General features: G+C 50.3%; 1 protein-coding gene across 6 annotated transcripts in view; it reads right to left on the bottom strand.

Moving 5' to 3' along the window:
• Positions 1-1,919: 1,919 nt before the first annotated feature.
• The window catches only part of Chst15 (carbohydrate sulfotransferase 15), an 85,614-nt gene continuing 74,739 nt past the window's right edge, over positions 1,920-12,794 (bottom strand). For all 6 annotated transcript variants that reach the window (XM_033761376.1, XM_033761373.1, XM_010635333.2 and 3 more), the window contains 2 exons: positions 5,976-6,123; positions 1,920-4,375 (listed from right to left, as the gene is read on the bottom strand). In XM_033761376.1, the coding sequence (XP_033617267.1) occupies positions 4,185-4,375; positions 5,976-6,123 (339 nt within the window). In that variant the 3' untranslated portion in view covers positions 1,920-4,184. The remainder of the gene's footprint in view (positions 4,376-5,975; positions 6,124-12,794) is intronic.

Here is a 12,794-nt window from a genome sequence, read left to right as displayed (position 1 = left end):
CCAGCCAGGAGCTCTGCTGGCCAGCCGCCGCCCACTCAGCCCTGCCAGGGCCCACAGGGTAGAGAGCAGGGATGGGCCACTGGGTACCCACACCAGCCTCTGCTTGCTGAGCAGTTACTGGGTCACCTTCCTGAGGTCCGCTGAATAGTGACCTCGACAGATGACCACACCGCACCCCCAAGAACCTGGACATATATTCCCTTAATGGCAAAATGGACTTGTAAGCCCACTGTAATGTGAAAGGTCCTCAAAGAGGCTGGAGAGTAAGAATCAGAAAAGGAGATGGAGAGAGATTAAAGATGTTAGGGTAGGAAGATGGAGGAAGGAGTCACAAGCAAAGGCAGGTGGTGGCCTCTGGAAGCTTGGAATGGCCAGGGAAGATCAGATTGTCCCCAGAGCTCTGGGAAAGGAACACAGACAGGACTGCTCACTTCACTTCAGCCCAGTGAGACTGATTGGGCACTTCTGACCACCAGAACTATAAGGTAAGAAGTGTGTGCTGTTTAAAGCCACTATGTCTGGAGTCATAAGTTGTAGCAGTCATGATAAACTCACCCAGACCCAGGGCTCCCTGCTCTCCTCCTGACACAGCCCCTGCCATCCTGAATCCTTACTCTGTTTGCTCTGGTGTCCCCGGGGAAGGAGCTGGGCCCTGAAGTTCTAGGAAAATCCAAATCAACAAAGCCGTGTTTTCCTGCAAATCTCTACAAGACCTACCTTACCTGTAGGCCAAATGGGGCCATAGGATGAGGAAGTCACCAACCTGCATGGCAGTTCTTTTCACCTTGATGAGGCATTCAGTATTTTTGCCTCCAGTCCCAGATAGGAGCATTTTGAAGGGGGTGTGTAAGCCTCATCAGAATCTTTCCTGAGCTGGTCCCTGAAGGGAGTGGGTGGCCACATTTTGGAGAAAAGGAGTGGGGCACCAGCCCTGAGCCCTACCCTGCCTGTTGGGCTCCCAACTCCCACTGCGCCCCCTCCCAGCTCTGAGCAGGCACACTGTTGCTCAGCAGAGGTGCTCCTGGCTGCTCCATGCTGAAGGGATGGGGTTTACCCTTTTCCCAGTCCAAACGCCAATGCCCCCAACCTACCACAACATACCTTGTTGAGGGCAGCACTAGAGACAAGCTCTCCCAGGAGCATCTTCCCAGAATTGGGGGACTAGCCAGGATCCATGCTATGCCCAGGATGGCCTAGGCTTCTAGATCCCCATGTCTGAGACAAGCTCTGAAATGGGTTCACCTCCCAACCTCCAGAATCCCAGAGTGTGAGTCCGTTTGGGCTTGCAAATCTTTAGAGAAGTGATTAAGTTATATGGGGTCCTTGGGGTGGTCCCTTGTCCAATCTGATTGGTGCCCTGCTGAGAAGAGGAGGGCATGCACAGAGGGAGGACCATGGGAAGAGGAAGCAGGAGGACAGCCATCAGCTGGCCATGGAGAAACCAACCTGCATCAGAACTGAAAGGATTGAAAAGTCTGTTGTCTAAACCACCTAGTCCGTGGTACACTGGAAGTCCAGTGATAATGACATGCACTAGAGACGCCAGGGGTCTTAAACTCTCAGCCCATGGAAGTCATGCAGGCCACAGGAGTGAGGTCACCTGCCTTGCAAACTCCAACATCTAAAAGCAACGGAGACCCACCGTGGCTGGACCAGACCACCACCTGGCTCATGCCCTCAGTGGGACCCTTGCAGGAAGTCCCCAAAACGTCTCAGCCCTTGTCTTTGCGCTTGAATTTCCTTCTGCTGTTAAGGGCAGGATCACAGCCCTCTCTCGCCACTGCCCTCTGTGCTGTCCCCTCACACACAGGGAGTGTCTGGCTCCTGTGGTGAGACACTAGCCAGCTTCCATGAGGTTCCCCCACATCTGACGTGATGTGGGAAAAGCTGACAGGCTGCTCATGATGGGGGGGCACACACTCTGCAGGCCCCAGTCACTTGGGTCCATCTTTAATTATGTTAAATATTAATAAAAATACAGCATAACAGTGATTCACATAACATACCTTACAGGACTAAGGAAGTACAGTTTCATACAATCCGTACACAACTTTTGGGAACACAAAGTAACTTCAATACCAGATTGTGGGAAACGCTCCATCTCACTTTGGTTTGGGGTGACAGGCTAGAGAGCCACCTCCTGAAATGGTACCTGTGCTGTCATCGAGAGCTGAGCCTCAACAGAGAGAAAACAAAGGCAACGGATGTGGCTTCTGGAGAGGCCCCTAGAGAGAAAACCACGTCTGATGGCACTGGGTGGCACAGAGGGATGGGCCAGCGTATATAAAAGAGATCGGTAATGAACCAAATAATATTGGAAATAATACCCTCAGTAGTACTTCTGTAAGAAGCAGATTACACTACATGTTATTCACATGCATAGGAGTGTGTAAGGAAAATCCTTGTAGTCATGGTCGGTGCGGAATAGTAAAATACGTACTGGAAATGACAAGTTAATTGGCAGAGAAATTAATCTATAAAAGCATCCTGTCCAGAGCAGAGGAGCCTCATCAGCAACAGAACTGAGGGGAACCCATTCAGAAAATGCACCCACACATGCATGCACTGTGTTCCAAATAAATACACACACACACACACACACACACACACACACACGCACACTGAAGTGATATCTCCCTAAAGCATCCTTGTGTTCAGGCCAGATCTTCCTGCTGTCTGCTGCTCTGAGTGCTGGCTGCGAGTGAAAGGCAGGGATTGTCCTTGCACATGGGTTTTCAAGACACACAGCTCCTTCAGTAGAACCAGGCCCAGCCGCACCAGTGCTGAGGGCTCCCTGTGCACCTTCCAGTGGGCTGAGCTCCTGCCTCTGACGGCACAAGGATCAGACCGCTGAGCACTCTGGGTCCTCACACCACCGAAGCCCAGCCTCACTCATGTGTGCAAGTTACAGCTGGGTGTCTAGTGTCTGCACTTTCTGACTTTGGCAGAACAGATCTGGGAACATAGTTTACAGGATGCTCCCCTCAACAACACTCAGTGCGATCTTTCATTGTCCTCCTGCCCTGGGGCTGTCCGCCAAATGGACACGAGCATTCTCTCGTTTTCCCCACAACTTCCAAGAAACGACAAGACCTTCAACACTTCCACTGTAAACTACACTGCCAAGAGGTTTGGAAAGTTCCATCGGGAACACAGCTCTTAGCAATCACATTCTATAACCTAGGACTACACATTCAGCCCAAGTTTGGCTTGTGCATTGTGTTTCTGAGTCAGGACACAAACATCTCCTTGAATAAGGAATTCTGACCATGGATAATAAACTACCTCCAGCTGGGAAGGTGAAGGGATGGAACTTGTGGCCAGTCAGAATGAAAAAGTAAACCCTCTCCGTTCTTGAGTGGCCCTGTACGCATGATGAGGGCTTCAGTCACCAAGATCGTCTATGTACTGTTCAATTCCTTGAGGTTGCTCTATTCCAGCACTGACAGCAAAAATTTCTCCTCCAAATATTAACTGAATTTCTTGGGAAAACATCTAAAGAAGCAGACAAGAGAGCTATGGCCAGTCAAATGCAGGAAGCAGTTTGTTTTAAATGTATCCATTTTCTACCTTAAACATTAAAAAATCTGTGAGGTTAGGGCGGGAGGGGGTCAGGGAGAGCAATGTGCTGTCAAAAATGAACTGCTGTTTTCCTCTCGGAAGCAGTGAAGTGGCCAAACAGGGTTTATTTCTAATGTTACCGCAGGGCTCACTTGGGAGTAAAAAATGACAGTGAAAGCGCCTCGGTTCTCCACAGAGGCTGGGTTCTCTGCACAGAGGAGGATGTGATCTGACAAAGTGTTTTGAACTGGAAACTGCGTGTGAAGTTTAAGTTCTGGCAAGCCCTGGGCTATGACCTCTAGCCTGTTTCATGGGATCCCGGAATTGTCAAGCCCCAGACTGGGACTCCAGGACGCGGGCGGGCAGCGCTGGGCTGTGACCTCCCAAGGCCTCCTCTCCGCTGCTCCAAGCACTCTGGGAGCAGAGCGGAATTCCTGCCAGAGCGAAGCTTCCAAAGGCCTCAGGTGGAAGAACTCTAGGAGGGGTCTCTGAATGGTGCTGATTAATAGATGCCTGGGGAGGAAAAGAAGGCTGGAGTCTCCGGGGTTTTTTCCACCCACAGAGACTGTTAAGAGTCAGGGCGATGACAGAGCGGTGGGCCCAGTGCCTGAGGCGCTCAGCTCTCAAGGTGCCTTCCACGCAAATGCTTCATCAGCAAGAACTCGTGCCAGCCTGGCATTGAAAGGCCCGTAGAAGTCCCGCAGAATCTTCTGTGTGACCGGCCACATGGGCCCCAGGTTCCGGTCCTCGGGACGCCTCACATTGGATGCAGGGCTCTTGGTCATCAAGGCCTCTTGCTTCTCACTCAGGGGCCCTGGAAGGGAAGGAAAAGGATCGTATGAAGCGGAAGTTATGGCAGAATTTTGCAAAACTTCATGCTGAGACAGGAGTTTCCTTTAAGAAGAATGTTTGGGGATTCAGATTCTTTGGCAAGATCCGTTTGGAGATGAGGGAGAAAGTGGAGCAACCATTATGAAATTGCAAAGAAACTTGGGGCCCGGTGTCTAACACCCACCCGCAGAGGGCCTGCCTGGTACTTTAAGATGCCATATCCACCTGAGGTCCATCTCAGGGATTCATTTCCGGTTGTCCTTAATGGCCTGCTTTCCACGGCTCTCAGCCTGTCTTGGATAACTGTGTAACCTGCCAGGCACGGTCCAAGCTCTAAGGTTGTCCTGCTAACCGGCCTGCTGGAATTGTGCCACAGTCATTTATTTTCACTATGCTGTGAAGAAGCCGGACTGGGGATAGGCCACCTGTGCCCAGAGATCCACCTATGGGAAGTGCATCCATGACAAGAGGCCCTGGGACAAGCCAGTAGGGGCTGCCATTCCACTCCTCAGCTCCCTCGACCACAAACTGCTGATTGGCTTAATAACCCACCTGACCTGGTCACTGCACGAAATTCTTGAGCCCTGGCTCTCAGGATCTGGCCAAAGTCCTTAGCACAATATCTCAGTACCCTAGGGTTATGCAAGATAGAAAACTGGCCTTACTGTCCTTCTTAAAGACAAAAGACAAGCTCATTAATGTGACAGAGACCATGGGTGACCAAATCAAAGAAAAAAGTGACCACATTTCAACAGCTCTCAAAAAAAAAGAAGAAAAGAAAATGACCAAACAGTCCTGAGTCCCAGTAGTAGGTAGGTATAGTTCAAGAAATATTCAACTAACAAGATTCTCGGGCAAGAGCATTACAGAGCATCACAAGAGTTTCTTCCGAGAAGAAATGTGATTTGTTCCAACCATGTCTCAGCCTTTGTAGATGTTCTTGGTGACCCATCCACAGAGGCAGCACTCTCCACCTTTGCATACGCCTCTGTCACTTACTGCCACAGCCAGTATCATGGCCAGTTAGCACTGTGTCCTGCAGAACTCCGAGCTAAGGACAGGCTCCCCCCGCCACCCCCCGAGCCAAGGCCAGCCGCCAAAATGCAGCCACACAACCTTGACTCTAGAGATTCCCCCAGCAACACCTGAGATGATGTCATGGCCTGTTCCCTCCTCCACACCTCGTCGCCTTCTGCCACATTGTTCCAGTCACCCATTGTCACACGGTCATTCCTTCAAAGCCCAAACTGTTCCCTTTTCTTCCATGAAGCCCCTACAGTCCTTGGACAGCTGGGGCTCCCAGTACAGAGCTATTGTGAGGGTACTAACCACAGCAGGCAACTAGTTAGTTACTCAGTGTATTCAGCTGTGGCCTTCTTCTCTTCCACTAGTAGACTGCAAGCTTTGCCCTGGAGAATCCTTTAGCACTCTGTGTACAATGACCCATAAGCAGCGGCTGCTCGAAAAATGGGTACTAAACTGGCCTCCCAGGCAACACTCTCTGCCCACCTGGCCACGTCTACACTGGACCCAGTGTCCACGGGCTCACACTGTGCTCCCTCGGTCAGAAGCATAACACATACCCAGGTTCAGGAACTGGAAGACCCTGTGCATGGTGTACTTGACATTAGAGGCATGGTCTTCCAGGCGCAGAATGAGGAACTGTTCCTTATTAAAAACAGTGAGCCAGTCCAGAAGATACACAGCATACAGCCCAACCTGGAGCCTCACCTAGGAGACAGGAGGAGGACATTATTTCCGGAAGCATGTTTCCAAAAGGATTATGGCATTTCGTTATAAACCAACACAGGAGAGACATCCTAGCTAACAATTACCTTCAGAAGTCACACTTTAACACAACATGATCCGTGTCTTCATGGGAAACTTGGCAATACAAGAGCAAAGAATATGCACACTTAGGGTTGCATTTACTCCTTACAATAGCCCTGTAGGTAGCTACACACCTCCACATTGCAGGTGAGGACTGCAGAGCAGGAAAGAGCTCAAGGCTGCAGCAAGCGGGAGTACACACATTCCTTGCAGGACATCCTAGTTGTCCTCTGCTCCCAGCATGACCTCTATGCCCAGAATATAACAGGCTTGGAAAAATCAACTGAAGACGTCTCAGTAACAGCCCAAGTGCACTAACAGCAAAGTGTGTGTGTATGAATATAATTAGTATGGAATTAATCCAACAGATGTAAATCATTTCTCCTTTCTACCTATTCATTGCCCGGGTCATCCTCCTTCTGTTCCTTCTCTTGCACCAAACTGCAAAATGTATCATGAAGAATTAACCTGCCCAAAAGAGGTCTGGCCTTTGCTCTTCCCCCAACATGCAATTGGTGTAGAGTGAGGTGTCTCATTCCCACCTCCCTGTTTTGCTCTTCCTTTGTCCAAGACCATCAACATCTGCTTGGACACTCACAAGGCTCTCAAACGGACATCCCACCTCTTGCTCCTGCACTCCCACTCCTCATTCTGCCATAAGCAGGGGCTTTGCAAGGCAGAGTGGGCTGTGGCCAGCCTCCGCTCAGACTTCATGGCTCCTTATGCAGAAAGCCCTTGGTCTGGTTGAGCTTCTAGCTCATGTAGCCCCAGACTCTTCTTTAGGGCTCCCATTTCTTTCCCTTTTTTTTTTTTTGGTACCAGGGATCGAGCTCAGGGCCTTGTACTTGCAAACAGCAGCACCACTGAATTACATCCCCAGCCCAGGGCTCCCATTTCTTAGGCAAAACTCTGCAGTCCTTCCTTCCTGCCCAGCTTGAGCGTGAGCTCCATGAGGGCAGGGACCATGGCTCTGCCAACAAAACAGCCCTCACAGGGCCTAGTGCTGGTGCTCAGTCTGGTTTTCGGTGGGACTGCTGAACAAGGCATCAACAATACAATGATGAGGGCTGGAGATTTAGCTCAGTGGTTCCGTCACTTGCCTTGCAAGTGCAAGGGCCCGAGTTCTATCACTGGTACAAAAAAAAAAAAAAAAAAAATGATGATGATGAAACATTTGATAAAATATGTGCAGACATTGACTAGTTTAATCTCTCACTGTTCTTTTTCCATTTCATTATTTTTCTAAAGATGTAGGGAGATGGGGAGGAAGAAAAACCATTAGAGGGAATAGATAAGTTATCTCCAAAATTCATTAGCTGCCTCCAACCCACACTTTTTTCCTACCTTACACACCAGCTCATACAAAAGACCTCAAGCTGGACTGAAGCTACAGACAAAACGAGTACATGCCAGTCTCAGAAACAAATATATGTGTTGCCTCCAATATAGAAGAATGGGCAAGAGAATATCATGTTGGTAAATCATGGGCCTTGCACGGCTTTGCAATTCTCTTTCCCTGGCCAGCTCACAAGCCGCCTCTTTCAGAAAAGACCCATATGACTAGGTTTATCTCTTCCAGAAAATCTGCCTTTGTGACTTGAGAGCCTTCTGGGAGGAAAGAAGCGAGGATGCGGGTGTTGGGAGAGAAGGGATAGCTTATCCCTGCTCCTGGTGTGATGATAAAACATTCTCTGAAACCTTGTTTGTGCCCATCTTCGGTACATACCCACACCTTCCCCACTACAATGGGACGAGACCTGCAGCAGGGCTGTCCTTACAGGCAGGGAGGAGATGCGCTTCCTGGGTGCCACATAGCAAGACCCTGTCTCAACCCCTCAAAGAGAACATACAGTGCTAAGAGAAGCCGCTGAGGTTCTGGGTGTCAGCTGACTCACTAACAAAGGCCCACAGTGGGCAGTGACTGGCCTGGGGCCAGGAGTTAACGCCCATCAGAAGCTCAAGGACATGGGGTTAGTTCCACCATAGGTGAGACCTGAGGAAGAGTGAGCACCGAGGGAGAAACCAGGGAGGCCCTCAGAGCAGCATATGGAGGATTGCAGGGGAGTCCAGAGACCACCAGAGGGGAGCACCACAAGGGTGCTAGTGCCGAGCTCAGCCTAGAGCAGCCCCAACTTCTCCCCTGACAGGCACCGCACTGAGCCTCTCTGTCTCCTACTAAGGATTTCAATTTGAACTCCCCACCAGTCTCCCAAACTCCATATCTTTCATTTACGCATTCAGCAAGTACTGTGAGTTCAGGCAGGCCATGTTCCAGGTACCAAGCTGGGCAGCAGAGATGTACTGCTCCTCACAGGCACAGTCCTGGCATCATGGAACTTGTGATCTAGTAATGGATACGTAGCTAAACTGATAAAGAAGCAAACATCTATAATCAACAGCTGTGACACAAACTTGTTGAAAACGAATCAGGCTGCCGAAAAAAACATACGATGAGATTAAAAGATGACCCAAGAGACGGGGAATCCTTTCACAAGCAAAAAAAGAGCACATCCCAGGGCAGAGAAGAAATGGTTAGAAGGCTCCAAACCACAGTGGTTCCCAAACCTGAGTGCACGGCACACCCACCACAGGCCTTGGAGACAGAGAGATGGGTGTCCCCACCACTGGGTTTCTGATCAGGAGGGGCAGAGAGCTTGCATTTCTGATGAGTTAGACCTGCTAGGCATGGCAATGGAGAGGGAGGGCTATGCAACCTACCAGTATATCCCAAAAAGCTGCTCCTCACCCCTGTGCTGTGGTTGGGCTGGGATCTGCACGTGGAAGGGAATTTTCTCCCTTTCCCAGAAGCAAAGATTCACCTCCAAGAAGGGTTTCCACCATTCCTAACTTCCCGTGAAGGGAATGTTAACAGCAAATGAACTGTTCTGGCCATATATATATATAACTAGCTGTGACCACTTCTGCCCTCTCCACTGTCCTGCCCTGGGGATGTCCCCTGGACCAGAAGACCCTGCTCAGCTACTGTCCTGTCACCCTTAGCAAAACAGAAATTAAATTTAAAGGCATGTGTCTCCTGCTGGCTCTACACTATGCTTTTGGAATCTAAGTAGGGACAGTGGAAACACAGTGAGTTTCCAAGGCCTCCACAACCAGGCCTTGAGCCTTTACTAGCTCCAGCAGGAGCATCTCTGTGAGCCTCTGTGTCCCCATCTGTAAACAGGGATGAGTTAGGGCACGCATGACACAGTGGACACAAAGAGCCCCCTCTGTCAGCACATGAGCCGAGTCACCCCAGCATCACCCCAGCAGCCAAGCATTGGATAACATCACATATAGGGGTCCTGTGCATGCTGGGAAAGGAGTAGTGGCACCAGGTGATGACGTCACAACCCATGACTCATTAGCCATACTCCAATCATTCACAGGGCCAGTCAGTATCCAGGTTTAATCGCACTGTTGGCACTTTGAAATAAATAACTGGGTTTGGATTGCAGTTTGGGTACTCAGTCTCTAAAAGGCTCACAATTACTAAGTTAGGGGGGCCTATGAGATCTAGGGCAGTGTTCAGCAGTGCTGAACAAGAATTAGTTTCCTTCCACTCTTGCAACAGTGAAATTTTTTAAACCCCCTTTTTGCTTTAAAAAAAAAATCAGGATGTTTCTTTCAGGCATGCATGGAAGTAAGTGCAGAGAATGAGGAGGCACTCAGGAACTTAGAGGCCCTCATCTCAGTAGTGTTCCCACATTCACAGCTGGAGTGTGGCCTGGAAGGAGGGCAGAAGGGCACATCCCTCTTTTCTGTGGAAGTGGCTACAAAAATCCTGCCTGCAGGAAATCTGTTTAGAGACAGACAGAAGCCCATCTAGCCTCCCTGGCCCCAGGCACTGCCTGTCCTAAGAGAAGGTGCAGGGGTGTGGACCGCTCCCCTCTGTGGACTAAAGTGCCAGGCCGCACACAGACCCACACTTACATCAGAGATTCACTCTTTCACAGGTACCCGCACAATTCACAGCTATGAAGGAGATTATGCCAGTCAGCAGCTCTGTACCTTTCCTAGCCCTGCCAATCACACCCTTGGGTAGCTTCCTCTCAGAGGCCCCTGGTGCATGCCTGAACCTGATCCTCTCTGCCCCAGGCATTTTTCAGGACTTGGTGGCAATAGGGCCTGGAAGACACAGTTCCAGCCCCTCCCGGGAGCCACACTAGCCAGACACCACCCCTCCCGATGTGCTCATCTGGTAACAGTGATTTGGACTCAGTCTTGCCTTTCATTTCCCCGTCTTCCCATCAACTCACCAGCTTATGTTGAGTCCCATAAGCTCACACACAGGAGAAGGTTCAGGAGGCCAGGCGGGGGAGGAACATGGGGGTGGGGGACATTATGCCTTCCTCTAGGTACAAGTGGCCCCTCTCCCCAGACACAGCCCACCCTGTACCTTCTCTCTCAACACCTAGGACCTGCCACACAATGGGTTACAGCAGTACCTACAAAATACTGCACTGTTGAGGACACACTGAAGTCCTGGAGGATGCTGGGTCCTAAGGCCTTGATGTGGGCCTCAGTTCTTCCACTGACTGGGTAGCTGACTCCAGGAGAAGATATCCTGCCCGAGCCTCAGTTTCCCCGGCTGTCTACAGGAAGCCCCAGGCATGGGACAGCCTACATCAAAGCTCAGCACCAGGCTGGTATAGTCTACACTGGCTGAATCCATCACTTCCCGGCCACACTGGCACATTTAGTACTCTCAGTGGACTCCACCAGGGAGGCACCTGGGCAGAGGAAAGCCAGGCAAACAGGATCACCTGGCAAGCTGGGGCTGCAGTGCCACCTCAGACCACCTGTACCAAGCTCTGCCTTCCCTGAATGAGGAGCCCCCTGTGAGGGCAAGGCTCTCCTCTGCTTTCTCCTGGATTTTCCCAGAATGTTTCCTAAAATACTAAGCCCCAAGGATCTCAAAGCAGGATATTTAGTAGGGCTCAGGACTTTCCTAGCTTTCTTTGCCTCACTCTTACAAATGCTCGCTGACTAAATAAGACCTTCATGCCAGCCAAAGATGTGACCCGAGGGCTATGAACCTCTGTGGATGCTGGAGTCGCCCACCCTCTGTGACTCTACGGGGCCTTGTGGGAAATGGGAAACACAAGTCCTGGGGAACTGTGCTTCTGTGCGGCTTGGCCAGCATATCCCCTTCCTGACACAGACCCTGAGCCTTGTGAGTCCAGAATCAGTTAAGCTTAGGAGTGAGAAGTGGGCAGGAAGCAACACCAGGCCTCAAGGCAGTCAGTGGTGGTTTCCAGGCTGGGGTGACAGGGGCCAAGAGGAGGACAGGTGTACTGGGGACGGATCCCTGAGTTGGGGCTGATTTCTTCCAGCACCGATGAGGGTGCCAAGTGCTAAGTGGGCACCCAGCGTACACTGATGGAAATGAGTCTCCACTGTGATGAGTCCAGTCCCCATTTCATGCCGCACCTATTGTTTCTCTCTTGGATATGGCTCTTCCCTCCTCTGTCCCTGCCTGAGTGATCTTCAATCACAGGCATAAATGTAGTAATAATAAGCAGTATCTGAGAATAAGGGCCATTACAGGCCAAACACCAAACCGGGCATGCTAGACTTCATTTCCCCCTTTCATCCCTCTCCCTGACCCAACCCATCCAGAAGTCCTTTCCCTCTTACTCCTCATAATTTCAGAAGCCTCCTCTGCTCTACTACTCTCTGCCACAGCACTAACTCAGCCACTAGCTCCTGTATAGCAGCCCCTGGAAGACACCATGCCATCCTAACAGTCAGCTGCTCTCCACACCAGGCATCTTTCTAAAGTGCAGAACTGCTGTAGCTACAGTGAGGCTCAGGGTGCACTGCTCCTAGACATGGCACCTTGGCAACTGTGAGGTTCAGAGAAAATAGACCTGTGGAGTTCCCCCTTTGCTACCATTAGCTCACACTGCATGCCCTGTCCACTTTCATTAAAACTAAGCATCAAAATCCCTCTCCCTGTTGCTTTAGGGCTGTATAAATCCAAATCTCCTATAGCAAGTAAAACTTCTACTAAATAATTGTGCCAGATTTTCTCTTGGTAATCCATCTTTTGTTACAGGAGTTTCATCCATGAACCTAGCAGTGGGTGAAAAAAATGATACTCCAAATCTACATTATTCCCAGTGGGCTGGGAAAATGATACCCCCCAGCCTGACACCTTGACATGCCAAGAGGCCTCAGAACCTCCCTCAAGATCAAGGTCTCTCTGACCTTCCCTGCCCACTCCCAGCACATGAGAGGCTTTCTGCAAAATCCCCTCCACTCTCCGCCCTGATCGGCCAGAATAGGAGCGCAACTGCCCTCCTCTTCTTGCTGAAATGTCATTAGCAGAGAAGACCAAACTCAGCACAGGAAGAAAGGCTGAAGTCTATCAACACACCTGGACAGATTGTCACACACCTTTGTCCTCTATTTTGGTCCCATAGAGAATCCTGCATAAACCATGTTTGTTCTGTGGGCTGAATGCACTTTGTCCAGACCATTTCATGTTCTTTAAGCTCTAAAAATCATGTGCATCTCCCCTGACATTCCCTTTATCAAAAAAAAAAAAAAAAAGGGGGGGGGGTCTTTAA

The sequence above is a fragment of the Fukomys damarensis genome, unplaced genomic scaffold (genome assembly GCF_012274545.1).
Source record: "Fukomys damarensis isolate Sample0158 unplaced genomic scaffold, DMR_v1.0_HiC HiC_scaffold_8, whole genome shotgun sequence".
NCBI classification, from domain to species: Eukaryota; Metazoa; Chordata; class Mammalia; order Rodentia; family Bathyergidae; genus Fukomys; species Fukomys damarensis.
This window is presented reverse-complemented; position numbering and strand designations above follow the sequence as displayed.